The following is a 25,805-nucleotide window of genomic DNA, read 5'->3' on the forward strand; positions in this document are numbered from 1 at the left end:
AACCCACAACAAAGCTTCTTAGCTTTTCTCGCCTTCAAATTCAATTTCGGCGTTCGCAACAACCCCCGAAAAAAAAAAAAAAAAAAACACAGAAGGGCATCAAAAATAATCAAATCCAGTACCCCGCCAAGGGCGGATTCTATGAGCTCTACCCGCGAAAGAAAAAACGGACCTTGCCGATATAACTAGCTGTGTTGGTGGATGGGCGGTTGCCCGGATGCCCGGATGCAGCGGAGGTTCTACCCGCGGTGGCACTATCTGTCTGTAAAGTGACATACGCGCCGCGCAAGACTAAAATTGAGGTATATCTTTTGCGAGCCAAGCACGTAATCAAGCGTTCCCTATTATTGATGGCAAACTTCGGCTTTCCTGAGGAGGGGTCGACCTTAGCGCTGTTTCGCCCGCATGGTTAAAGCAACGATTTCGGGCTACTCCGTGAATCCAGCACCTCAGTTCCCATTCTTGTAAGCCCATGGGACTTGTTCTTCGTTTTTCCAGGACTGCTTTTGGAAGTATACGCCACATCGCCCCATTTTCCAAACGTGGTCGACCCTCAATTATGCACCTCCGCGAAATCTCGTCGGATATGGCTATGGCAAAGAGGGCGCCCTACAAAGTCCTGGTTGCTGGGGGCTCGTACGCTGGCCTTTCAGCGGCTCTCAATCTTCTAGATCTGTGCAATGGAAAGCCGTGTCGATTCTCTATGCCTGCTCAATCTGAGCAGGACGCTGCAACGGAGAAGATTAAAGTTCAAATCACGATAGTAGATGAGCGTGATGGCTATTGTATGTCCCCTCTACTGCCTAGTCATGAGTAATTGTATAATAACTGGCTCTTAACTAGATCACCTCATTGGAACTCCACTCGCATTTGTCTCACGAGACTATGCAGAGAAAACCTGGAGGAAGTTTCAGGACATCCCTGCCCTTCAAGCGCCTGAAATAAAGTGTATAAGAGGCCGCATAACTGGTGTCAACTGTGAACAAAAAACAGCTACAATTTTTGAAGTTGAAAAGGAAGAACAAATTGAAGATCATTATGATTATTTTGTTGCTGCCACCGGCCTGGAGAGGAACTGGCCAAGTGCGCCGCAATCTTTAACAAGAGAGGAATACCTGCTAGAGACAAGAAAGCATATCAAACAAATTGAAAATGTACACGATGATATTGTCGTAATCGGAGGAGGTGATTTCCCCCATAAAGCCATTCATCAAATGCCCGCTGATATACCATAGGTGCTGTTGGGATCGAAATGGCTGGCGAGCTTAAACTGACTCACCCAGCTAAAGCTGTCACACTCATCCATTCAAGGCCCAAGCTCCTTTCATCTGAGCCGCTCCCAGATGATTATAGAGACCATATACTGTCTCTACTTCATAAGGCTGGAGTGGAAACCATCCTGGGGGCTCGCGTCCAAGAAATTCTACCGTCGGAGCTGAAAGCCGGATTTCCGCCTAGCAGCACAATTACACTCGATGATGGCAGGAAAATCAAAGCCGGACATGTTATCAAAGCTATTTCAAAATATAGGCCAACCACATCTTACCTACCTGAAATAGCTATGGACGAGAATGGTTATGTCAAGATATCCGCTGAGTACGACCCCCTTCGCCATTATAATAATTAATACTGATAAGTGACTACAAAATAGGTTGAACTTCCCTTCAAATGTTCCGAATGCCGAATATCACTATGCTGCAGGAGATCTTACCCTATGGCCTGGCATCAAGAGAGGAGGTGCTGCGATGTACCATGGCCATTATGCCGCAACAAATATATATCAGCGGATGCGAAATGACGCCTTGGGTGTCCCACCGGAATTCGTTGAAATTGAACGATCGCCACCCGTTATTTGCATTGCAGTTGGAACTGAAGCTGCCGCCTGGACCGGTGAGAATGGTACTATTTCTGGGGAAGATGTGCTGGATCTTTATTTCAATAATGATCTAGGGCATCAGAGTACGTTAGTTTCCACCGAATTCAGTGCATCTGCTAATATTTTTTTAGTTTGTTGGAACTACATGAAGTTGGGAGAACATCCTCCCAGTCCTTGATCAAACACACCTTCAGTGTTTATATCTTTTTCTATCATTTTGGCGTCTTTAGACAGGTACAATGAGGAATGAAACAACAATGTCATGGAATATGTAGACATAAGTTCGTAATGTATGCGGTTACATATATCCTATCAGAATATATATGCTTTTCTGTTTCAAAAAAAATAGAAAAATAAATAACTTCCATTCGGTAAACCCCTAAAAACAGAGTATTAAAATATATTATCACTGTAGTCGCTAAAACATTTTTCTTTGTCTATTTCCAATATTCAATCCAACAGGGTCATTTCTTCGAAATTTGAACACCGTCAACCGCTTGATGTAAGGCATTGACTCTATAACTTTCGCTTCTCTCCATCAAATCGCGGTGGGAACCTTTGTCAACGCATCTGCCATCTTCAATCAAAAATATTATATCCGCCTTCTGAATCGTATTTAGTCGATGTGCAATTGCAATGACTGTAATTCCCTGTGCCGCTTTTTCCAACCCGTCCTGTAAAAGTTTCTCGGATTCAGCGTCCAGAGCACTCGTCGACTCATCAAGCAATAAAAGCCGCGGCTTTCGAATCAAGGCGCGGGCTATAGCCAGACGCTGCTTCTGACCACCGGACAACTGGTTCCCGTTGGGTCCACAATAAGTGTCGTAGCCCTCCGGTAGCTTGGTGATTGTGTCATGAATATTCGCGATTTTGCATGCTTCTTCAATCTCCGTATTAGTTGGCTCGTGGCCGGGTCGAGCCCCCAAGGCAATATTAAATCGAATACTGCCGTCGAAGAGTACATTATCTTGAGAGACAAGTGCAATATTATCTCTAAATGCGACCCCTTCGTACTTTGAGATGTCTTTATTGTCTATTTCAATAGAACCAGAGGATGGTGAGTACATCCGCTCAACGAGAGAGATGATAGTAGACTTTCCCGCGCCGCTCGGCCCTACCAACGCAGCAAATTGCCCGGGCTGGATATTAAGATCTAGTTCGCGGAGAACTTGAACGTCAGGCCGTGCAGGATAAGCAAATGCCACCCGTTTAAAAGCCACGCTGATTCCGCCAGTGTTTGAGTCCGAAAATTTCTCGATCACTCCAATTCCAGCTTCAGCATCTGCTGCGTCTTTTGGAGGTTTTTGTAACTCTTTGTCCTTGCCTAGATCTAACAGATTTAATACTCTGTTGACTGCCATAAAAGCTCGTGAAACATCAGGTGCAAGTGTGAACATCTGGCCCCAAAGCTGAGCGCTCACTAAGAGAGCCAACAGAACAATGAAAAATTGTGTTTGTGAATAGTCCCCTGCGATGATTCGCTTGGCTCCCCACCAGTAGGCCAAAGCATATAAGAAATTACTGAGGCCGTATGAGATCGCCAGCCATAGACTTGCGTACAAACTATGTTGCGTAATTTCTCTGTTCGGACCTTGTAGGGAACGGTGATATGTGTTGAAAATTTCTTGCTGAAGGGAAAAAGATGACACCGTTTTAATGGAATTAACAGCTTCAATTGTAATGCCAATGGATTTGGCAAACGCGTCCGCATGGTGCTGCTCAAAGCGAGCGATCTGGATTACCCGCATTGCGCCAGCACCAAGCATTAACGGGACGACGGCGACAAAGACCAGAGCGATCTTCCAAGCGATTATGTGTGTCAGGATAATTGCGGTGACGAAGTTGACGATGACGGAAACAAGGCTTCCAACGACAGATCCAGTAAGTCCAGAGAGTGCATTTCCGTCTTTAGTGATCAGTGTGAGCAGAATCGATGGCGTTCGTCCATTTGACTCATGCCACTGGAGGTTCTGTTCAAGAAGAGCACGGAAAGATAAGATTCGGATTTTGTACACAACCTTTTCAGCAACGAAGCCAAACAGCGACCAGCTGGCAAAATTAGCAAAGAACTCAACAAGTGCAAGTACGAAGAACATCAAGGCATAGAATTTTCCAGCCCATCGTATTCTACTCTCGCCTTTACATGGACTGAGGTCGCCGACAGTGTGACCAAACACAGTGGCGCAGGCGGAGTACGTTCCACCCACCACTACGGCGGCAATGAATGCCATCAGGAGAACGAGGACAAACGGCCTGAAGAATACCCACAAGGCACGAAATGTGGTACCGAGCGGCCGTTTTCTATCGAGATCACGGTCTTCCTGCTCCTCGACATCGGTCGACAGGACGATCGGCTTTTCTGTTTCGATATCACCTACCCGGTTCAGTTTCTCATCTAGAGCAGGGGTATATTCATCGGACAACTTTTTTGGTGAGTCTCCAGTGCCGTCTGTGACTAATGACCGTGCTGAGTGGTTGTCTTCGTCATGGCGTACATTTAAATTCTGAAGACGTATTAAATCGGCGTACGAACCCTCTTTGGCGAGCAATTCCGAGTGTGTGCCTTGCTCAACAATGTCGCCATTTCGCATCACAACAATATTGTCTGCATTTCTGATCGTGGATAGTCGATGAGCGATTGTAACGACGGTCCTTCCCACCGCAGCCTTTTCCAATGCTGTTTGAACTCGGTATTCACTTGCCGAGTCCAGCGAAGCTGTTGCCTCATCTAAAACGAGAATTTTGGGATTTTTGATAAGAGCTCGAGCTAACGATATCCTTTGCTTTTGACCACCACTAATTAGGCTACCACTGGAGCCTACTAGCGTACCAAATCCATACTTAAGTCTTGTAACAAATGTTGTCACGTCGGCAATCGCAGCGGCATTTTTGACCAATTCAACTATTTCGATGACCTCGATTCCATAAGGCCGTGCAGCTTCTTCTAAATCCTGCCCTCCCCGCACCGCTGAAGCTACCTCCGAGAGAACGGGGCTCTGTAGAGCTGACCTTAAATTTGAATGTTCAGATGAGTTCACCAGGCCTAGCGCGATGTTTTCAAAAATAGATCGCTCCAGGAGGGAAGGTTCTTGTTGGACAAGGCTGATACAGCTTCTGAGGGAATCAACATGAAATTCTTTGATATCTTGTCCATCAAGAAGTACAGAACCTCTCGTAGGATCGTAAAATCTCATCATCAGGCTAGCAACAGTTGATTTGCCGCTTCCTGATAGCCCAACTAGAGCAGTTTGGCTTCCAACAGGGCAAGAAAGAGTGATATCTTGAAGGACGGGCTTTTCTGGCCTCGATTCGTATGTGAAGGAGACATTTCTCAGCTCGATGTGACCCGAAACGCCTTGAGCGCTCGCGCCAGCATCACCATTCGATCCGTTGATTGCTGGCTTCTTAGAAATGTCTACCTCTAGTTTCTGGAATACCATGCTAGCGGAATCGAAAAATTGAAAGAACGGTGCCATAGTGCTGAGAATAAGGGAAGCTAAGGACATAACCATTAGTTCTAGAATATGGTCTTAGGTATGGGCACTTACCATCCACTAAAATGAAAATAACCGTGTAAATTGAGCCAACGGTTGTTCCAGAGCCGCCAGAAGCCACCGCATCTGCAATCCTTTTCGACCCTTGCCAATATGCAAGGGCATTCGCAGAGTAAGAAATAAAAAACAAAAGTCCGGCCTGGATGGCAGCGGCGATAGATTTTTTAATTCCAGCTTTTTTCGCCAAAGTCAAGGAACCGGCAAACTTGGCTTCTAGCCGGGAGTTAGCAGTTAGAGCTTGAACAACCATGATGTTTGACAAGCCCTCCAGGGCGACGGACGTCGAAGCAGTCACATTTTCTACCACACGGCCTGTGTATTTCTGGATGTAAGCACCACCGAGAAGGGACATAAGCAAAAATGCTGGTAGTAATGAAACCAACGCTCCTCCAAGTTTAGCATCCTTAATGAAAGCAACGATGTAACCGCTAACAAAAAATGAAATGCTATTCAAAACAAGGCCAACCTTTTCGGAAGTTCCATTTTGAATAGTTGCAATGTCACCATTGAGACGAGAAGACACTGCACCGGCGGGAAGGTTGTCGAAAAATGCGATATCCTGATTCAATAGAGCTCTGAAGTACTTTTGGCGAATTCTCTGAGCTAATCTTTCACCCGTTAAGCTCCAACATACAATTGAGATGTACGCCAAAATGAAATACGCAATTCCAACATAGACAACTTTCAGCACTTTATCATTGACACTTGACTGATATGCCGAAATATTTGCAATTCCAGCATTGCAAGTTGCGGAGTTCAGGTCGTCGACAACTTGACCAAACAACACTCCCAGTAGAGGAAAGGAAACTCCAGACGCGGTGGCGGCAAGTATACCACCTAGGAGGAGGAGGATATCGTAGAAAGTAGGGTCCGCATAAACTAAGAGCCTCAAGTACGACGTAGATCTTCGCAGAAGGCTCTGCGCAAGGTCAGCAGCTACATGAAAGTGAAGCTCGTGAGGGCTTACCTTTGAGGTTTTGGAATCTGCGTCATCCGGCACCCCGTCCTTTACAACCATGATGAAAGCGACTAAACGGCCTGAAGAGCCGGCTGCGAAATAAAGAGGCAGTTCGCGACAGAGTTGTAGTCAGGTTTCTCTGCTAGCCTTAATGTCCTCCTTCACCGGCCGAACCTTCCCATGTCATTGGAAGACCATTCCCGCCCAGCAAGCTTGGGCAAGAATCGATATCAGCTGTTTTGAAAATTACCGCCTTTGCAGCAAAAACTGATCGACACCCATATTTGCTTGGCACCCCACTTGATCGGTACGGAGAGCAACGCTAGCCGGTATGGTATGTACGACGTATCGCCGAGCTGTACAGCGTAATACGAAACCATACTGGTAATGCGTCAGAATACGGTTTCGGCTTCGGTCGGGTTCGGCCGGTGTACTCCACTGTTGCATCTGATAAGATATCATCCCGCATGCCGTTTCGGACATCTCCCGCGATGAAACAAAGTTATCTGATCCGGGCCATGTGGAGTCCATTTGAGATCACAGCATCGCAAAGAGCTTCGAATAATAATAATAATGGCCAGCAGGCATGTGTTATGTGCGTAATTATGGGCCATCCCCACTTAGCCATCTGTCAACCCGACAAGTAGGCTCCGCGGGCTCAAAGCTGTCGGCGCCGTCGTACCAGGTGGACGTATTCTAAGACTCCAAAAGAAAATTCAAATGAGCTCGGCCAAGTCGCGGACCTCGCATCAAATTTCCATGCTCCATTTTATTGTTGCTGGAAATTTCTTTTTGTTTTTGTGGATTTTTCATGGACAGGAGCGTGGGCCCTGGTGGCCAATTTTGGGCTTTGGCGGCATGGGCAGGGCCGGCAGGGAATTTAAGGACCTCCCCTCCAAAGTAATTCTGTTGCCGATACCAACAAATAATTCCGCATCTACTTGCTCGCTCGCCTAACATTTATTGTTAACAAAAGCAGTGGAGAAGTCCTCGTGTTTCTACCAGAATGGGAAGAGCTATTGAAGAAACAGCCATGGCAATGGAAAACGGAGCTGGCAGACTGGAACACATGCTAGTCATTGAGCACCCCGCCTTATTATCGAAGTCGTACGAAGAGAAGACGGACCTGGTCCTGCTGAGCTGGATACTCCTTCTTTTTCGCGATAGTGGGCTCAGCGAGAGCGGCAAGTTTTCAGGCGAAATTGAGCTACAGGGGGATGCCATTGCATCGCAAAGGGCGCAAATCTCTGGTAGTGTGGGTGACGTTATTTCTGATGACACAGAATTGATATCACAAGTCCTCGAAAGGATTCGAAGCGTACGAAGCTGTAAGGCAGTTAACAATAGTGAAGAAAAAGAGGGAAGCCGTTGCGGCTACTTTTCTAATGCGTCAGAAGACACCAATGTATGTTTTAGGCTCCGACTTGATTCAAACCGCAGTCTGGGCTGATGAATTAGGAAATGTTTTGTATAAAAGCAGACCTAAAGGACGAGCGAGTTCTGATACAACTGGCACAATGCCCCCCTCTCTTATCTCAATCTATGAGGGAGACATATACAGATTCGCTTGCCAATATTCTGAAGTCAGTAATGTCGGATTCAACTCAAACAGTTGCACAAGCAATCGAGGTGACCCCTAAGGAACTCGAAAAGATTTGGCAATGGAACGATCCGATCCCATCACCCAATGAGACACTCATGCACGAAATTTTCGTGGAAAATGCAGTCAAGCATCCGAATAAGCCGGCTGTAGTCTCATGGGATGGGCAGCTTTCGTACGGAGAGGTCAATGCACTTTCCACCCAGCTTGCTATCCAGTTACTAGAAAATGGCGTGCAGGTTGGCGAGCCAATTTTACTCTGTTTTGAAAAATGCAGATGGACGGTCGTTGCTGTACTTGCAGTGATGAAAGCTGGTGGGGCGCTTGTTCTTACTGACCCAAGCCAGCCGCTCGCGCGATTGCAAACGATAGCAACGGAAGTCAATGCGAGGATTGCTTTAACCTCAAAAGAACAAGCCAGCCTGGGTGCCACTGTTGCCCCTAATGCCATAGTGCTAAGCGTCGGCCAGGATCTCCTCCAGAATGTTAACTTCTCGTCTGCTTCACCAAATCGCCTACCAAAAATCCCGGGATCTTCAACTTTATACATTATATTCACGTCAGGTAGCACGGGAAAGCCGAAAGGTGTAGTGATATCTCACACAAACTACACAAGTGGTGCAATACCTCGCGCGGCAGCGGTGGGTTATACTCCTGATTCTCGCGTTCTTGACTTCCCATCATACACATTTGATGTTAGCATTGATTGTATGCTTTGCACTCTGGCAAATAGCGGCTGCATCTGCGTTCCTTCTGAAGACCAGCGAGTCAATGACCTTGACGGTGCCATCAAGGGTATGAACGTAAACATAGGTCTCTTGACTCCGTCTGTTGCTCGAGTACTGGATCCCGATATCATGGCATCCCTAGATGTTCTTGGGCTTGGAGGAGAAGCAGTTTCTGCCAGAGACGCAACGCAGTTTGGCCAGAAGACAAAAATCATCATTGCTTATGGACCATCGGAGTGCACCGTAGGCTGTACTCTTGACAGCGAGGTGGGCATTGATTGTGCTTACACAACAATCGGAAAAGGAGTTGGGTGCGCCACATGGATTGTTGACCCAAAAAATCAAAATCGTTTAATGCCGCTGGGGGCAGTGGGGGAGCTCCTAATTGAAGGCCCAATTGTCGGAGATGGCTATCTGAACAATCCTGAACAAACATCAACGGTGTTCATTGAAAGTCCTCCATGGCTTACTGCCGGAGCTCCAAATGTGCCCGGACGAAGCGGACGGCTTTATAAAACAGGAGATCTTGTAAAATATGCCCCTGATGGATCTGGATCAATAGTTTTTGTGGGACGGGCGGACCAACAAGTAAAATTACGCGGTCAAAGAGTCGAGCTGGGTGAAATCGAGTTTCATCTCCGGAGTAAGCTTCCTTCAGATACCATGTCTGCTGTTGAGGTTATCACACCAGGGGGCAACAAGGAGAGCGCAATGCTAGTTGCCTTCATTGCAGAGAAAGGCAAAGGCATCGCCCAAGAAACAAATGGAGCTGTTTCCTCATTCTCTGCAGAACTGCAGCACACCCTTGCTACCATTCAAAATGATCTTGCCGCTGTACTTCCACGATATATGGTCCCCGCAACTTACATTCCACTCCAAAAAATACCCCTTCTAATATCCGGGAAGACAGATCGAAAGAAACTGCGAACTACTGGGTCGTCAATGTCACGAAAGGAACTTGCGGACCTCAAGATAGCTCCTGCAAAGAAACTTATACCCTTGACCGATTTGGAACGCAGTTTACAGCAACTGTGGATGAAAATTCTGGGCGAAGAGATAGACATTAATGGCCATGACAACTTTTTCGATGTGGGAGGAGATTCCCTTAGAGCGATGAAGCTTGTGGCAGCAGCCCGATTAAAGGGATTAGGTATAACAGTAGCGGATATTTTTCAACATCCGACACTGTCTGAAATGGCCATGGTGCTGCGGCAGATTAATACTGACAATCATGTGGATATTTCTACATTTTCCCTCCTCTCGGGCTGGAAAGAAACAGATGCCCGAAATGAGGTAGGGAAACTTTGCGGCATTGATCCGTCGTCCATTGAGGATATATATCCTTGCACACCGCTTCAAGAAGGCTTTATGGCTCTTTCTGCCAAAATTAGCGAAGCGTATGTTGCTCAGAGGGTGGTTGAAATTGCAGACGTCACAAAGGCCGTCAAAGTGAAGGCGGCATTTGCCACTTGCATTGCCGAATGCCCAATCCTGCGTACTAGGATTATACAGGTGCCGCGTCGAGGTTTAATGCAAGTCCTAATCAGCGATGAGATGTCATGGTACTCAGGTAATGACTTGCAAAGTTACCTTCAACAGGATAGAGAATCCCCAATGGGTCTAGGTACAGCCTTGGCTCGCTTTGCTCTCATAGAAGACCAAAATACGGCGAAGGCACACATCGTGCTGACGATTCACCATGCAGTATATGATGGCTGGTCCATGCCTCTTGTTGTTGAGCGTGTCAACCGGGCATACCATGGCCTGAAGACGGAACGTTCTGCTCTTTTTAAATCATTTATAAAGTATCTGGGAGATATGGACCGGGGAACCACAGAGGAATACTGGAAAGAACAATTACACGGGGCAACTAGCTTGCAATTTCCAGTACTTCCGGAACCAGGATACCAAGCCCAAGCGGAATCTCTCTTGGAACACTACGTGGCGATCACAAAACGGTCATCTTCGAATACAAGCCTAGCAACAGCACTTCGAGGGGCGTGGGCATTAGTAGCATCAGAGTATACGTTGACTGATGACGTCGTATTTGGTGAGACTTTAACCGGTAGAAACGCTCCAATTGAAGGCGTTGAAGAGATTGAGGGACCCATGATCACGACTGTCCCAACTCGAGTCCGTGTGGACAGAAATATGCGTGTCTCAAACTACCTAAAGGCGATACAAGACCAAGGAATCTCTCAGATTCCGCATGAACACCTAGGTTTGCAACATATTCGCCGACTGACCCCGGACGCTCGTGAGGCTTGCGAGCTAAGGACCGGCTTGGTCATACATCCTGCGAGAGACCCCGAAGATCTCGGCGAAAATGAGGACAATGCTGCCAACGGCTTTGTCCCGGTTGGGGATAAAGAAGCTGCAAGTGAGGCGTTGAAGTTCAACTCTTATCCTCTGATGTTGGTTTGCTCGCTTGATCGGCAGGGATTTCTGGTTATGGCAAGCTTTGATTCCAAGGCTGTCGATGTAGCTCAGATGACCAAGATTCTAGAAAAGTTCGGAAGTGTAGTCCAACAATTTTGTGAAAACCCAAACGGGGCTGTTGGTGATGCTTTACAGGCAGCAGGGGAGGATGTCGCCGATTTAACCCGGATGAGCACTGTGGGACCGATTAGTTTGAAGTATGGTAAAAGCACTCCACTGGCGAAAGACCTCTCGAACGCTACAGCAACATGGATTGTCCATCCGACAAATCCAGACCATCCCCTCCCAATTGGTGCCGTGGGTGAACTCTTAGTCGAGGGGCCTGTCACGGCCTCTCAATCTCCCACCGATGCTCCCCGGTGGCTTATTGAAAAAGGCTCCAGTAAACAGCTCTACAAGACTGGGCAGCTTGCAAAATACCAAACCGATGGGGCTATCATATTCGTCCACGAAACAAAGTCCGGAAATTCCAAGGAAAAGTCTTCGAAGGCATCGCATGTACCAAAGCAAACAACGAGTCTATTGGTGAGAGAGGAGAAACTGTTACAGCTGTGGAGCCGTGTACTTGGGTTAAGTGAAAACGAGATCGATGCAACCGACAGTTTCTTTGATCTGGGCGGCGATTCCATCAGTGCTATGAAGCTGGTATCTGAAGCGAGAATGGAAGGTTTCACAATTAATGTAGCCCAAATATTTAAGCACAAACGCTTACGCGATCTGGCAAGCATTCTTCAAGAATCACAGCCACTAAAGACACAGACAGTGAAGGAAGACATTCCGTTTTCGTTGCTCGGTTCCAAAGATCTCAGCGCGTTTATTACCAGCGCCCTTCAACCGAAACTCAGCGATCAGTCTTGGGAAATTATTGAAGTTATGCCAGCACGTCCTCTCCAGACTGTTGCTATCGAGGGAACATTCCAACTTCCGAGATATTCTTCGCGATATGAGCTATTTTATTTCGACACGGCCGTCGATGAGACTCGCTTATTTGAAAGTTGTCAAGAGTTAGTGGCAAGAAATGAGATACTTCGAACGGTTTTCGTCGAATTTACCGGACGATATTACAGCGTAGTTTTGAAAAGGGTGGATGTCTCAATAGAGATCCATGACACTGAAAATGATGTCGAAACATTTTCACGTGAGCTCTGCAACACTGATATCGAAAAGGATATCCCGCTAGGCTCGTCATTTGTAAAATTCTTGTTCGTTAGGTGCACCGATGGACGAAGTTGCTTGATTTTGCAAATTTCCCACGCACAGTATGACGAGATATGCCTTCCTATTCTTCTTCGGCAGTTGTCCGCCCTGTATGAGAAAACCGAAGTGCCTCGGGCACTTCCATTTTCCTCATACGTACACCACGTCGTGAAGGAAAATATCCCACAAAGTATTCAATATTGGAGGGACCTTTTAAAAGGCTCATCCTTAACGACGCTGCGACCAGAAGCCCCTTTGCAGTCGAAAGTGTCAGCAGCAGTAATCCGGACATTCGACATATCTGCCCGTTCTAAGGATATTACCGTTGCTACCCTACCTACAGCCGCCTGGGCTCTATGTCTAGCCAAACGTCTATGCATTCGCGACGTGACTTTTGGAGAAGTGGTGAGTGGCCGAAATATTGATTTTCCGAACAGCAACATTGTGATGGGCCCATGCTGGCAGTATGTTCCAGTCCGCGTCAAATTTGAGGTTGGTTGGACAGCAATGGATCTACTTCAGTTCGTGCAACGGCAACATATTACCAGTACGCGATTTGAAGGAATGGGCTTGTCGGAAATTGTCGAGAATTGTACGGAATGGCCAAAAACGGTGGATTGGTTTGACTCTGTAGTGCATCAAGATGTTGAGCACGTTGAAACCTTGGGATTTTCGTCTGCAACAAGTCGAATGGAGACAATATACCCTCATGCAGAGCCATTGCGCGAATGGAAGATCCAAGCTTTCTTGAAGAACAACGAGTTAAGTATAGAGATTGTGACGTTTGAATCCTGGCTGGAATGTGCGTCCACCCTGCTGGATGATATCGAGAAGATCCTGGGTCAGTTGTTGAGAGAGCCGCATTCACCCGTGTTTGAGAACTAGGGGGGCCCCGGGGTCAAGTCGGACGTATCAAACGGGGTATGTATCCCGTGAGTAAATGTTATTATTATATTTAAGGCTTATCGTAGTAGTGAGATCTTGAATTAAAATTTATCCCATCGTTAATCCGATTTAACCCTCGATCGGCACTGCAACCAACCCGTGTGCCATAGTATAGAGTCAGACATATGAATGTAATAGAGTCGACTGTTTTATCGCGGGTTAGCCACGTGTTTACTCAGTAGAAATAATATTCTCAACCCCCCAACTCCCAAGGGCAAAACAAAAATAGCCAATTTATTCTGGCCGAGGGTAGTAGCCCGTTGAAAAATTATGAGGCTGCTTCATTCAGTTGAGGATCACGACCAGACGCTTGCTTTACCAAATCAGGGTAACATTTTGTTGCATTGGAACACACATGCGCATACGGAGTAAACGCCAGGTATTCGCTGTGACTATGCGAGCTTTGAGCTGCTCAACGAGGAAAAAAAGGCAGAAAAGCTTCTGTAAGAGATAAAAGAGCACATCGGTTGGCTGCAACAGATTTCGCTGATGGCAGTAGTTAATTCAAGAAGCTTGGCTGATAAAGCCAATTGTCGTGAAAAGTTTTCTTCCAATGATCCATACGAGGACGGTTTGGATTATCCAGTCTCGGCGTTGTTGCGTAATCAAGATAAAACATCAACGGTGATTTGCAGTAGCGGACCGTGCGCTTCTCGGACAGGGAAGGGTGTCAGCGAAGTTTTACCGAGATAAGACGGCCAACTAAGACCAGGAACATATATTTGGGTCAAAAAGTGAAATTCGGATGGAGTCCTCGGATTCTGTCTTGAATCTTGATGGTGTTTTGCGACGATGAGGCGAAGAGCCAAATAACTAGTTAACTAGTTAGTGGCTAGCCAGAGTCCAGAGCTTCAGAAGAAACCTGACACACGAAAAGCCGACGCCGGAAGACTGACGATGTCGCTCGAGATGCGGCGAGAGGAGGGGAATTCCCCAAAGCGGGCTAGTACGGGGCCACGCTCAAACGGACGCTCACCTGATTACGGCATCCATTAGGGCTCTGGATCGCTTCTGGCGCTCCTCTTGTGCCCGCTCCTCAAACTTTGCATGCGCAACGCCTATAGGGCAAAGCTACTAGTACTGCATGGCGTGAAACGGTCACCCTCTGCACGGAGAGTCGCGGATAGGATGGGCCGACCGAGTCGAGTCTCGGGCTGGGTTAGTATGTGGCTTCACCTCACGGTTTAAGGACACTGCTGAAGACAGGGCGGAGTGTTTGACGGGTTCCATGATCCTCATCGCGTGTTGTTTTCCCTCCCGGCCCTATGGAAATTCTGCACGCAATACACCTTGAAGTGGGAACCCGGGAAGCCCAAACTAAAATACTGGGGAACCCTTGGAGGGAGTTTTAAGATACTGTCTGCCGGCAGCCAGTCACATTCCACCTATCCCGTCCCTCGACGTTTGGACAACATCAAAATGGCTTGGCCAGAAATCTGGGGCCGCCGGATCGCCTTTGCGCCACCCCGAAAACTTCTGCCAATGCTACTTCACAACAAGCCAAGAATTCCATGATATTCGAAAAGGAAAATAGATGGACTGACTCCATACGGAGTACAGAGTTGATATTCCTCGGCGGTTGATCGCTCAATGTCCAGCCTTCCTTTGAGCACCATGTTCGGACGGCAAGTACCACGATGAAACCTCACAGATGGTGTGCATGTACGGAGTACTCCGTATGTACTATGACGCCAGGCAAGCCTGATATCATCCTTTCTCATTTATCGAGGGGGCTCCTAGTCATCTCTAGACCAGAATAAGAGGGGCGAGATGCCCACGCCACCGTGATCTAACCAGATTGAATACGACTCCGCTTGAATTGACCCCCCTGATTGACAACTAACTAGCGGGAATGACTTGGCACGCGATCCCTCACTGAATTTTAAAATTCCACCGAAGGGGTTTGTACTCGGCGATGAGCGGCTTTTTCTTTTTTTCGATGAAGTCGGAGTTGGCGTTGCGACTTAAAACCAAGTTGCTCATGCATAACAACTTCAACTATTTGAAGTTCGCCTATTGACTAACTACATAACGCTGCCTATATCTGCACCACCCTTGTTCTCTCTTATTGTTTTGCCTGTAAAAACATGCATCCGGCTTAACAGATCTTTCGTTGGATCTGAATGACCCCTTTCCTTTCTAGTTGCTTACCTGTCCTCTTGTTCCCTTCAAACGAACGAACTACTAGACCGAGCGGGCCAGGCTCCAGCCCATATCGATGCCTACCTTCTCAGCATGCCACTTTCTGACAGAGCGAAAGACTCGCTTTATAATGACGTATTTCGTCAAAAGGAACCCGCCGCGGCCATTTCAAAATGTCCAATGGCAGATTTATCACACGTAGAAGCGAGCCATAGGCTAAATCTATACCATCGCGCCCATCGCTGGGATCCAAACCTTGAAGATGAATACCTTGAGGAAGTGGCGGCTGCAGCTAATACCTATGATACTAGCATCACAAATAACCATATCGCACGGCGGGTCCTTGAGAACTCGCCATATGCGGAGGTATGTTTCTTTTATCTATACAAAGGGAAGAATTGTTTTTTGACGCATCTCTAGGTACGGGCTGCTGTCCGAAACACAGATGAGGATCTTCCGGTTGATACGATTCGCGCCTGGATAATCGGCATGTTTTTGACCACTATTGGAGCCGGACTCAATTCCCTTTTTTCACTGCGAGCACCCTCGATTGTCGTAAGTTCTATGGTAGCTTTGCTTGTTGCCCACCCGCTTGGCCTAGCCTGGGCCAGAGTAATGCCAGCTAAGACAATCCGTGCTTTTGGCCATAAATGGGATCTGAACCCAGGTCCGTTCAATATCAAAGAGCACGCACTCATAGTGATCATGGCAAATGCTTCCATTGGGTATGGCGTCGCATATTTTACGGACACTATCCAAGCACAAGTAGCATTTTACCAGACTGATTTCGGTATGCTACGGTACTGGGAAAAATTTAGTTCCTAACTTTGCTAATGATAATTTTTTGTAGGCTGGGGCTGGAATATTTGTCTTGCTATAAGTACGCAGATGGTTGGATTTGGTATTGCAGGTCTTCTTCGTCGCGTTCTTGTTGAGCCAGGTACTTAGATCCTCTCAGAATCGCCTTACACTCTATATTAATACTGTTAGTATGGCTAACTCTACACCAGGATCTATGATCTGGCCTCAAACACTTGTGAGCACATCATTCCTCTATACCCTACATGACGACAGTCCACCGAACCCTGCAACTACGAATGGTTGGCGAATTCCGAGATACCGATATTTTCTTTACGTGTTCACCGGTACCTTCGTGTGGTATTGGTTTCCTGGTTTCATCGCACCCTTCCTCAGCGTTTTTGCCTTTGTAACTTGGATTAAACCGAATAATGCGCTTGTGAACCAATTATTTGGAGGCTGGACAGGACTATCCCTCATACCCATTACATTTGACTGGAGTCAAATTGCAGGTAAGGAACTCCCTTTGCTATACAAATGCTGGTATCTCACCTCTTTATAGGATATGTCTTGAGCCCATTAATTCCACCCTGGCATGCAATTGGCAACACTTTAATTGGCACAGTTGTGACTTATCTTATTGTTGCCCCTATCCTACATTACACCAATCACTGGTATGCGAGACATCTACCCATCCATGATAGTAATATATACGATAATACGGGCCATATGTACAATGTTTCAAAGGTCCTAACCTCTAACAATATGTTTGACTTAAATAAATATAAGGTAGGTGCCGATTCTCTATTTCAAGATATAACCTAATCCCCATTTTCTACCTTAGGAATACTCACCTATTTTCATACCCACAACTATGTCTCTTACATATGGCCTGAATTTTGCTGCAATTGCAGCGCTGATCGTTCACACCATTCTATTCCACGGCCAGCAGATATGGATAATGGCTAGAGACGCTCGTGGTGATTTAGACGACATTCACACTCGGATGATGAGAAAATACCCGAAGGTTCCAGCCTGGTGGTATCTCACCCTTCTCGCTGTCTGTCTTGCTCTATGCTTTATCACTTGCCTAGGCTGGCCTACACACTTACCGTGGTGGGGCCTTCTTATCGCTCTTCTTATTGCATTCGTTTGGACAATTCCCATTGGAATCGTGCAAGGGTCAACCAACATTCAAATTGGGCTTAATGTATTCACAGAGTACATTGTTGGATACATGCTTCCCGGCCGGCCACTTGCTATGATGCTTTTCAAAACCTACGGGTATATTACCATGGCACAAGCGCTATCCTTCATTCAGGATTTGAAACTTGGCCACTATCTCAAAATCAAACCACGCTCATTGTTTTGGGGGCAGGTGATAGCCACATTTTGGTCATGTTTTGTGCAGCTAATTGTAGTAGTCTGGAGTCTCGATAACATCGAGGGCATATGTCAACGTGATCAGCCTAATCGATTCACCTGTCCCAATGGCAGAGTCTTCTTTGCATCCTCGGTAGTGTGGGGGCTAATTGGGCCAGCCCGGATCTTCTCTGGCAAATCTATATATGCGGGTCTCCAATACTTCTGGGTGGCTGGTGCACTTGCCCCAATTCTTTTCTATACTATTGCACGAATTTGGCCACGATCGAAGGCCCGTTTCGTCAACACACCGATCTTGTTTGGCGGGACCCTTTTACTTCCGCCCGCAACACCACTCAACTATGTATGTTCTTTGACCATTTTTCTCTGGGATTGCTAATGAAATTAAAATAGCTTTCGTGGGCTATTGTCGGCTTCATTTTCCAAAAATACATCCGTTATAGGTTCACGGGCTGGTGGATGCGGTTCAACTATATCACGTCCGCTGCGCTCGACACTGGTCTCGCGATTAGTACCATTGTTATTATTATGGTCCTCGAATTGACCAACACCAACTTTCCTAGCTGGTGGGGCAATACTACGGCTCTGGAGACCATGGACCAAACTGGGACTGCCATAATCGACCCTATACCAGCAGGGATGACCTTTGGGCCTAAAGTTTGGTAGATATATTTCCTACTGCATAATAGGGCGTTTTGCAAGCGTTTGATACCACGGCTTTGATATAGTTAGCGAGTTTTATGGGGACCACTAAAACTATTTCTGCAAATACATATTACTGCGAATTTCTGCATCGCATGCTGAAGCCATTTGAATGAACCAGTGTATTCTGAACCAAGGTTCAAACTCATCAAACATCACATATTAGTCTAGCCAATTAGAGCGTGTAATTACCGATCCTCCGGATACACTTTTATCCGAAGCCGCTAGGGCTGTTAAAGTTATCTGATCTGAAACTGATTTGTCATCAATCAGATAACACCATCCCACTGCACACTGATTGATAGCAAGCAATCCAAGAGGCGACCATCTTCCTTTCATTGATAACCCACCTCCTCAGGCAAACGATTGATTGCATATTTATATAGGGCTCGAGGCATCATATCATCTTCCATATCCTCCACTCAGCGTGACACCCCCCCATAGAATATCTACTTTCGCAAGTGCCACGCGCGCAAAAATGTCCGCCCTCCACGAAATCTCCTCCGAAGCGGATTTCAACAACCAGCTTTCCTTACTCCCTCCGACTGCTCTCGCCGTTCTTTCTTTTCATACGCCGTGGGCCGCACCCTGCGCACAAATGCACAATATTCTCTCCACATTGGCATCAACGTACCCCGCCACTACCCCTCCATCTGTCAGCTTTCTTAGCGTCAATGCAGAAGACCTCCCTGAGATTTCGGAACAATACGATGTTACTGCTGTCCCTTTTCTTGCACTACTTCGTAACAATGAACTGGTAGATACGGTATCAGGCTCCGATCCCGTCAAAGTTCGCGAGACGATTGAAAAACACATGGGACAAAAAACACAGAACCAAGGTCCCTCCATCCCCCCACCGTTAGCCACGACACCTAGAACTCAAAATACACTCAGTCCTCAAAATGGAGCCAGTCTCGTCTATCAGACACCCCAGCAGGAACCATCTCCGCCAACGAAAGAAGAACTTTTTGCTCGGCTTTCCGAGCTCGTCAAAGCCGCGCCCGTGATGCTATTCATGAAAGGGACGCCCAGTGAGCCCCAATGTGGCTTTAGCAGACAAATCGTGGGAATATTGCGCGAGAATGGGGTGAAATATGGGTTCTTTAATATCCTAGCGGATGAAGACGTTAGACAGGGGCTCAAGGAGTTTGGAGATTGGCCAACCTTTCCACAATTGTGGGTTAAAGGCGAGCTAGTTGGTGGCCTGGATATTGTAAGTCTTTAATGAGTGTACCTTTCGATTACATACTCTCTTGCTAATTGTCTCTTTTATTTAGGTCAAGGAAGAAATCGAAGCGAATCCCGATTTCTTTCGCGACTATTCGGTGGCGAGAGCCCCAATTGCCCCAGCAGCTTAAAAAGCTTCGCTACAACTTTTCATAAGCTAAACAAATATAGTCAGAAGCCCAGCATATGCTTATGCTAAGACCTGCAATGATTGGATTATCTTCTACAACAAAATTTAAAAGTTTATGACTCAAGGAATGTAAAGATATTACAAGCAAGGGCGCTGCAAGATAACCCCACAAGGAAATATTCGGAACCTACTAAAGGGACAAATCAGATCTACGAATACCGCGAGCTTATGTACCCTGTACGTCGAAGCCGTTAAATAAATGAGCACTCGACATCACCACACAACAGTTCGTTTTCTTTACTTCTCGCTGGGTACACAACACCATTGAATGTTAAATGACCCACTGGTTATTTATCACTCAGGGCATTAGTGGTTTGTCTTTGTAGTAATGTTTAACTGCTTCTTTTCAAAGTTATGATTCATTCCCCACAAAGATTCTTTCCTAGTCGAAGTTGACGTGTTGAATTTTTGCCTAATAAGACTAGTTTTTTTCAAGCCATTCTTTTGGATTCTGTTCGCGAAAATATTCAAATTTTGATATTAGAGCGTCTTCATCCACATAGGCACCTCGTAGCCAGCGAGAACGTTTCCTATCATCACCCGCTTTCAAATCGAACTCTTTTCGGGCGTGAACAACTCTCCTATTCGCAAATATCACACATTCACCTTCTTTGAGCTTTAACTCAAAAATGCCATCTGGGTGATTTAGCTTGCCGGAGAATAATTCCATGGACTTTGTCCAACGGGAGAAGGTAGAGCCCTCTCTTCCACTAAAATCAAATTGAGGAACCTGGAAAGGCGGCGAATAATTGACGTGGACCATACTGTTGCCTTCAGCCTGGATTGTGGGGCGGGTATATTCGTAGCGTTGCCCATCATTGAAGTAGCCAAATCGGACTGGAGTATTGCAAAGGTCATCATACGCAGCTCTATCCTCCTCCGAAATATTCTGAGCCACACGAACGGCATCTGAAAATAGAGATTCCCCGCCGGGTAGGGAGTTATCCATGCAATGAAGCAATTGGTAACCGGGCGGATCAGCCATATATAGGAGATCCATGTGAAACCCAAGAAACTTATTGGTGTAGGCAACATTTTTCGCATCCGGAACACTACGGACATCCCAGGTTGAGCCATAGAATGAGTTACGCAGAGGCCCCATCCTGGTCGCAATTTGTGATACGCTTTCAGTTGACCTAGGTACACCTTTAACAAACACAAGCCCATATCTAGACAAACTGCGCATGAACAACCTGAAGGCGTTATCATTACTCATGTAGTCGTCAAAGGAAATCCAGTGCTGGTTCTTCGCGAAATCGTCTTTATTCCACAGAATTCGCAGCGGCGAAATACGCTTGTGTCGAGGAAGATTGGCCTTAGCCATCCGTGTTAGGTCGGATGCAGCATACGTCGAGATGTGAGCTCCACCGCGCTCGTTCCATACGATGGCCACTCTATTGCCCTCATGCACAACATTTGCAGCGCTCACTTTCTCGTCGAGATCGGAAGTCTCAAAATTGCGCTGTTTCGTCGATGGGTCAACGCAGATGGAGCAGGCACAGGCATCCCGCACTTTGAGGCAACTGAGCGTAAGATTCGCAAACGAAAAGGTTGGCGCTGAGTTGACTAGAATTGGTGGATCACGATGAATCGGCCTGTCAGGCGTAGTCTTTTTTGGGCCCCGCGGTGGGGATTGGGAGACAGTCTGGAAGGGACGGAAGATGGGTGCTTTGAAGGCAGCAAGTTTAGCAACGCTTCTCAAAAGGGGTCGAGGGTCCTGGAGAGTGATTGACATGGCGGTAACCAGCTCATAAGCTAACTTTCGGCGCAGGAGGTTTCGTCCGCAGATCCCAAACTTCCCGAGAATCGAAAGTCAAGTCGGCCTGTTTCTCCGTCCAAGCTCGGGGTTGGCTAGTTTGATTATTAGTCAGCATCAACCTTCGGTCCAGGCTGAGGTTTAGACATCGCTGGTTTACCCAACAATCCTGGCACTCAATTTCGGCATTTCTGTTTCTTCTTGTATGGAGTGCGGCGTTTCCTCAGACATGTAGCTTACTGCTCCATTCATGCGCCTCTCCGAACACAGCACCCATAGTCCGCTCTTTCACACTGCTCCCGCCAAGCGATTCGGACAACATTCTTTGATGAATGTCGGCGGGTGGTGAACATCTGAAGGATGAAGTACCGTTTGAACAGATATCCCGTTGCTATATCCCTAGCTGATATTCTTGAACAGGGCCAACGGTACCAAGTGGTTGCCGCAGGCGCAACTGCAGGCTTAGTTTCAAGGTACCTTTCAGTAGCAACATGTTAGAAATCCTGATCTTAACGAATCTATCCAACCAGATTCTGTGTCGCCCCTCTTGATGTCGTGAAAATCAGACTGCAGCTGCAGATACACTCGCTCTCTGACCCGTTCTCGCGCCAGAACATACGTGGACCAACCTATAAAGGCACTATTTCAACGTTGAGAGCCATAGCTCGGGAGGAAGGGATCACAGTATGTCGCAGAATGCATATCCCCACAGGCGTCATAGCTCTCTAACATGGACTCTCTCTCTCAGGGCCTCTGGAAAGGCAATATTCCCGCCGAACTGCTCTACATATTTTACGGCGGAATCCAATTTACCACGTACCGGACCATAACCCAAGCCCTCCACACCCTTCCTCTCAATTACCGCCTACCCCAACCAGTCGAATCATTCATATCCGGTGCTGGCGCTGGAGGCCTGGCCACTTTCACGACCTACCCGTTCGACCTTCTTCGCACTCGCTTCGCTGCCCAGGGCAACAACAAAGTTTACCTATCCCTTCTTTCCGCAGTCCGTACAATCCACACATGCGAAGGCCCGCGCGGCTTTTTCCGCGGCGTCAGTGCTGCTGTAGGCCAGATTGTGCCGTATATGGGCCTGTTCTTTGCTATGTATGAGTCGTTTCGGGAGCCAGTATCGATGCTTGACCTTCCATTTGGCTCAGGTGATGCGGCAGCGGGTGTTCTGGCGAGCGTGTTTGCAAAAACAGGAGTTTTTCCACTGGACCTTGTTCGCAAGAGGCTGCAAGTCCAAGGCCCAACACGCTCAAGGTACATTCATCAGAATATTCCCGAGTACTCCGGTGTATGGAGGACCATGAGGACTATCGTGCGAGATAGTGGCGTTAGGGGCCTATATCGAGGGTTAACGGTGAGCTTAATAAAAGCTGCACCAGCGAGCGCTGTAACGATGTGGACATATGAAAGAACGCTAAAAATTCTGAAGCAAATCAATGCAGACATAATCTGATAGGTATGTATCTGTGGTAATTAATTGTATATATGAGATGGGATATCTTAAGAGTATGGCTGAGGTGGTAGCCTCGAGTAGTGGAGGGATATATCTTAATCAAGGTTAATTATCAAATGTGAGTACTGGATATCAACTTTCTCATCTCTGTAACGGCAAAAAAGGAAGGATATCGCAAAAACATTCTCAAACACGACACAGCAATGGGATGAATTATTAACGTCTAATACTCAGCACCCTCATCACCTTCAGCCTCCAAACTGTCACTGGCAACTTCTTCGTAATCCTTCTCCAAAGCGGCAAGATCTTCACGAGCCTCAGAGAATTCACCTTCTTCCATACCCTCACCAACATACCAATGAACGAAAGCACGCTTCGAGTACATGAGATCAAACTTATGATCAAGACGGCTCCAGGCTTCCGCAATAGCGGTTGTATTTGAGAGCATGCTGACGGATCGATCAACAGGTGCAAGCTCGCCGCCTGGAACACGCATTGGTTTTTGATAGTTAATACCGAGTTTAAATCCAGTAGGGCACCACTCAACCAAGTTGAAAGAATTTTTCGCTTTGAGTGAAGCCACAGCAGCCGTGCAGTCGCGAGGAACCACATCACCACGGTAGAGAAGAGCAACGGCCATGTATTTTCCGTTTCGTGGGTCGCAAACAACCATTTGGTTGTTTGGTTCGAAGCCTACCAGGAAAGAGTATGTTTAGTACTTGCCACGAGAGAAAGTGACGGGACCGCCTTACATTGGAACGTCAAATCATGAACCTTGAAGCTTTCATGCGAGCTGCGGTTGCTAGATACAACTGGAGCGTAACTGATCAGAGGATAGTGAATACGAGGGTAAGGGACCAAGTTAGTTTGGAACTCGTTCAAATCCACATTCAAAGCACCGTCAAAACGCAAGCTTGAGGTGATGGAGCTGACAACTTGGGCAATCAGACGGTTGAGATGCTCGTAGCCAGGGCGTGGAATATCCAGGTTGCGGTGGCAGATGTCATAGACGGCTTCATTATCAACAAGGAAGGTGCAGTCTGAGTTTTCAATGGTGCTGTGTGTCGAGAGGACAGCATTGTAAGGTTCAACAACAGCCGTTGAGACACGAGGGGCGGGGTAAACGGCAAATTCAAGTTTGGATTTCTTGCCATAGTCGGTCGAGAGGCGTTCCAAAAGCAGAGCACCAAAACCAGAGCCAGTACCACCACCAAAAGAATGGAAGATCAAGAAGCCTTGGAGGGAGGAGCAGTTATCTATATGAATTAAAAAAGACTATAAGCCAATGATCTCAGATTTTGTTTGTGTAGCAGTTCATACCGGCAACGCGACGGATGCGGTCAATAACGTTATCAACGAGTTCTTTTCCAATTGTATAGTGTCCACGGGCGTCTAATTATCCATTAGCATTCCAATTCATGGCCGGACTATACCCTAAATGATAAAGCTTACAGTTGTTAGCAGCATCTTCCTTGCCGCTGATTAACATCTCAGGGTGGAAAAGCTGTCGGTATTGACCAGTGCGGATCTCATCAATGGGCTAATGAAAAATGAGCATTGGCGACTCGTAATTGATAGCAGTATATCAGAACGTACGGAAGGGTCCAGATCTACGAAAATAGATCGAGGAACGTATTTGCCACTGCCAGTCTCGGTGAAGAAAGTCTCGAAGGAGCCAGGCTCGCCAATATCGGCAGCTTCAGGGTCCGGACGACCATCTGCCTTCAATCCATGTTCGAGAAGATACCTAATCGAAAAAAAGCGCGATGCTCGTAAGCTATGAAACCACTATATGGGCGGATGCTTGGACGGCGAAAGAGCGGTGAACGGGGCAACGTACAATTCCCAAGCACTGTTACCGAGCTGGGTACCGGCCTGGCCGATATGAAGATGGCAGACCTAGCAACAAAAGGCAATTAGCACAATTGAATTGGGTTATGCAAGGTTGTTGCGAATTGAAGACGAGAAACTACTACAAGGAGAACAGGGCACAGGTCGGGTCAGGGGTTCCACGCCAAAAAGGGTCGCGACTCACCTCGCCTCTCATTCTGCTGGTTTTTCACGAGTAAAACAGAGGAAGCTTAGTAGAAAGGGGCGACAGAAGACAGTCCCGTGCAATGTGACCGGGGACAGCGATGGGAGTGCGTGAGGATGAAGAGCAAGAGGGGGAGAAAGAAGCGAGAGTGTTGTTGTTTGGTGGTGCTTGCCTCAACGTGTGCGGGCTTACCCCAGTCGGGCATAGTGTCAACACTCCCCCCTATCAGCAGCGCCCTTCACCATGCTTTGTCAGCGGCTAGCGGCCCCTTTCTCTCAACAAGAACGCCTCGTCACGGCGATCTGTCGACCGCAGTGCACGAGCTGATGCTCCAGCATCACTGTGGCCTGCTGTGCGCCGGTGCTGGACACGGCCCCGACTGGCCTCAAGCTCGACCCTTGGCAGATTCGTCCCCGAAGATTAGGTTTCGTCCCTGACAGCAACCACTTGCTGGCGAGAATCCCGATTCGACGCGTCCTAACCGTCGTGTCGTCGGCGCGGAAAACGGATCGAACAACGCACAAAGGACACATTGGAGATCATACTCGTGAATCCCGTTATATCATCTATTCCGGAAGGACCAGCACCTTCATATCTAGCCACCAATGTGGAGTTAACTCCAGTGCGGCTGTTCCTCGCCGTAGCATCCTTCTCAACCAAGCAACTTCTCTTTTGTCTGTCTTTGAGGGCTCTGTGACACCAAGGGACTTATTTTCTCCCCCTAGAGGACCGTTGGATTACAGTCCTGCAAAAAACCAAAAGATCATGTTTCGACGCAGATGCACACAGATCGCCGAAATCACATCCATT

At 47.2% G+C, this 25,805-nt stretch overlaps 8 protein-coding genes across 8 annotated transcripts; 5 read left to right on the forward strand and 3 right to left on the reverse strand.

Moving 5' to 3' along the window:
• Nucleotides 1–559: 559 nt before the first annotated feature.
• On the forward strand, nucleotides 560–2,054 carry LOZ57_006303 (uncharacterized protein; the record flags this gene model as incomplete). Its single annotated transcript, XM_049255323.1, has 5 exons — nucleotides 560–785; nucleotides 844–1,185; nucleotides 1,236–1,596; nucleotides 1,652–1,959; nucleotides 2,008–2,054. The coding sequence occupies 5 exons, from the start codon at nucleotides 560–562 to the stop codon at nucleotides 2,052–2,054; spliced, it is 1,284 nt and encodes a 427-aa protein (XP_049105696.1).
• Nucleotides 2,055–2,340: 286 nt separating this feature from the next.
• ABC1 (mitochondrial chaperone) lies at nucleotides 2,341–6,448 on the reverse strand (the record flags this gene model as incomplete). The annotated part of the gene is made up of 3 exons (XM_049255324.1): nucleotides 2,341–5,372; nucleotides 5,425–6,349; nucleotides 6,398–6,448. 3 exons carry the CDS (start codon nucleotides 6,446–6,448, stop codon nucleotides 2,341–2,343), a joined length of 4,008 nt encoding a protein of 1,335 aa, XP_049105697.1.
• A 973-nt stretch (nucleotides 6,449–7,421) lies between these two features.
• On the forward strand, nucleotides 7,422–13,237 carry LOZ57_006305 (uncharacterized protein; the record flags this gene model as incomplete). Its single annotated transcript, XM_049255325.1, has 2 exons — nucleotides 7,422–7,793; nucleotides 7,847–13,237. 2 exons carry the CDS (start codon nucleotides 7,422–7,424, stop codon nucleotides 13,235–13,237), a joined length of 5,763 nt encoding a protein of 1,920 aa, XP_049105698.1.
• Nucleotides 13,238–15,532: 2,295 nt separating this feature from the next.
• LOZ57_006306 (uncharacterized protein) lies at nucleotides 15,533–18,286 on the forward strand (the record flags this gene model as incomplete). Its single annotated transcript, XM_049255326.1, has 7 exons — nucleotides 15,533–15,805; nucleotides 15,860–16,229; nucleotides 16,290–16,379; nucleotides 16,450–16,749; nucleotides 16,800–17,026; nucleotides 17,082–17,963; nucleotides 18,014–18,286. 7 exons carry the CDS (start codon nucleotides 15,533–15,535, stop codon nucleotides 18,284–18,286), a joined length of 2,415 nt encoding a protein of 804 aa, XP_049105699.1.
• A 514-nt stretch (nucleotides 18,287–18,800) lies between these two features.
• On the forward strand, nucleotides 18,801–19,680 carry GRX3 (glutaredoxin; the record flags this gene model as incomplete). The annotated part of the gene is made up of 2 exons (XM_049255327.1): nucleotides 18,801–19,535; nucleotides 19,600–19,680. The coding sequence occupies 2 exons, from the start codon at nucleotides 18,801–18,803 to the stop codon at nucleotides 19,678–19,680; spliced, it is 816 nt and encodes a 271-aa protein (XP_049105700.1).
• Nucleotides 19,681–20,160: 480 nt separating this feature from the next.
• On the reverse strand, nucleotides 20,161–21,474 carry LOZ57_006308 (uncharacterized protein; the record flags this gene model as incomplete). The annotated part of the gene is made up of 1 exon (XM_049255328.1): nucleotides 20,161–21,474. The coding sequence occupies one exon, from the start codon at nucleotides 21,472–21,474 to the stop codon at nucleotides 20,161–20,163; it is 1,314 nt and encodes a 437-aa protein (XP_049105701.1).
• A 353-nt stretch (nucleotides 21,475–21,827) lies between these two features.
• On the forward strand, nucleotides 21,828–22,960 carry TPC1 (mitochondrial thiamine pyrophosphate transporter; the record flags this gene model as incomplete). The annotated part of the gene is made up of 4 exons (XM_049255329.1): nucleotides 21,828–21,860; nucleotides 21,916–21,968; nucleotides 22,026–22,179; nucleotides 22,244–22,960. The coding sequence occupies 4 exons, from the start codon at nucleotides 21,828–21,830 to the stop codon at nucleotides 22,958–22,960; spliced, it is 957 nt and encodes a 318-aa protein (XP_049105702.1).
• Nucleotides 22,961–23,183: 223 nt separating this feature from the next.
• On the reverse strand, nucleotides 23,184–25,007 carry TUB1_2 (alpha-tubulin; the record flags this gene model as incomplete). Its single annotated transcript, XM_049255330.1, has 7 exons — nucleotides 23,184–23,653; nucleotides 23,713–24,216; nucleotides 24,281–24,352; nucleotides 24,413–24,500; nucleotides 24,557–24,707; nucleotides 24,801–24,859; nucleotides 24,996–25,007. 7 exons carry the CDS (start codon nucleotides 25,005–25,007, stop codon nucleotides 23,184–23,186), a joined length of 1,356 nt encoding a protein of 451 aa, XP_049105703.1.
• Between the last annotated feature and the right edge of the window lie 798 nt (nucleotides 25,008–25,805).

This window comes from Ophidiomyces ophidiicola, assembly GCF_022830035.1.
Source record: "Ophidiomyces ophidiicola strain CBS 122913 chromosome Unknown scaffold_39, whole genome shotgun sequence".
NCBI lineage: Eukaryota > Fungi > Ascomycota > Eurotiomycetes > Onygenales > Onygenaceae > Ophidiomyces > Ophidiomyces ophidiicola.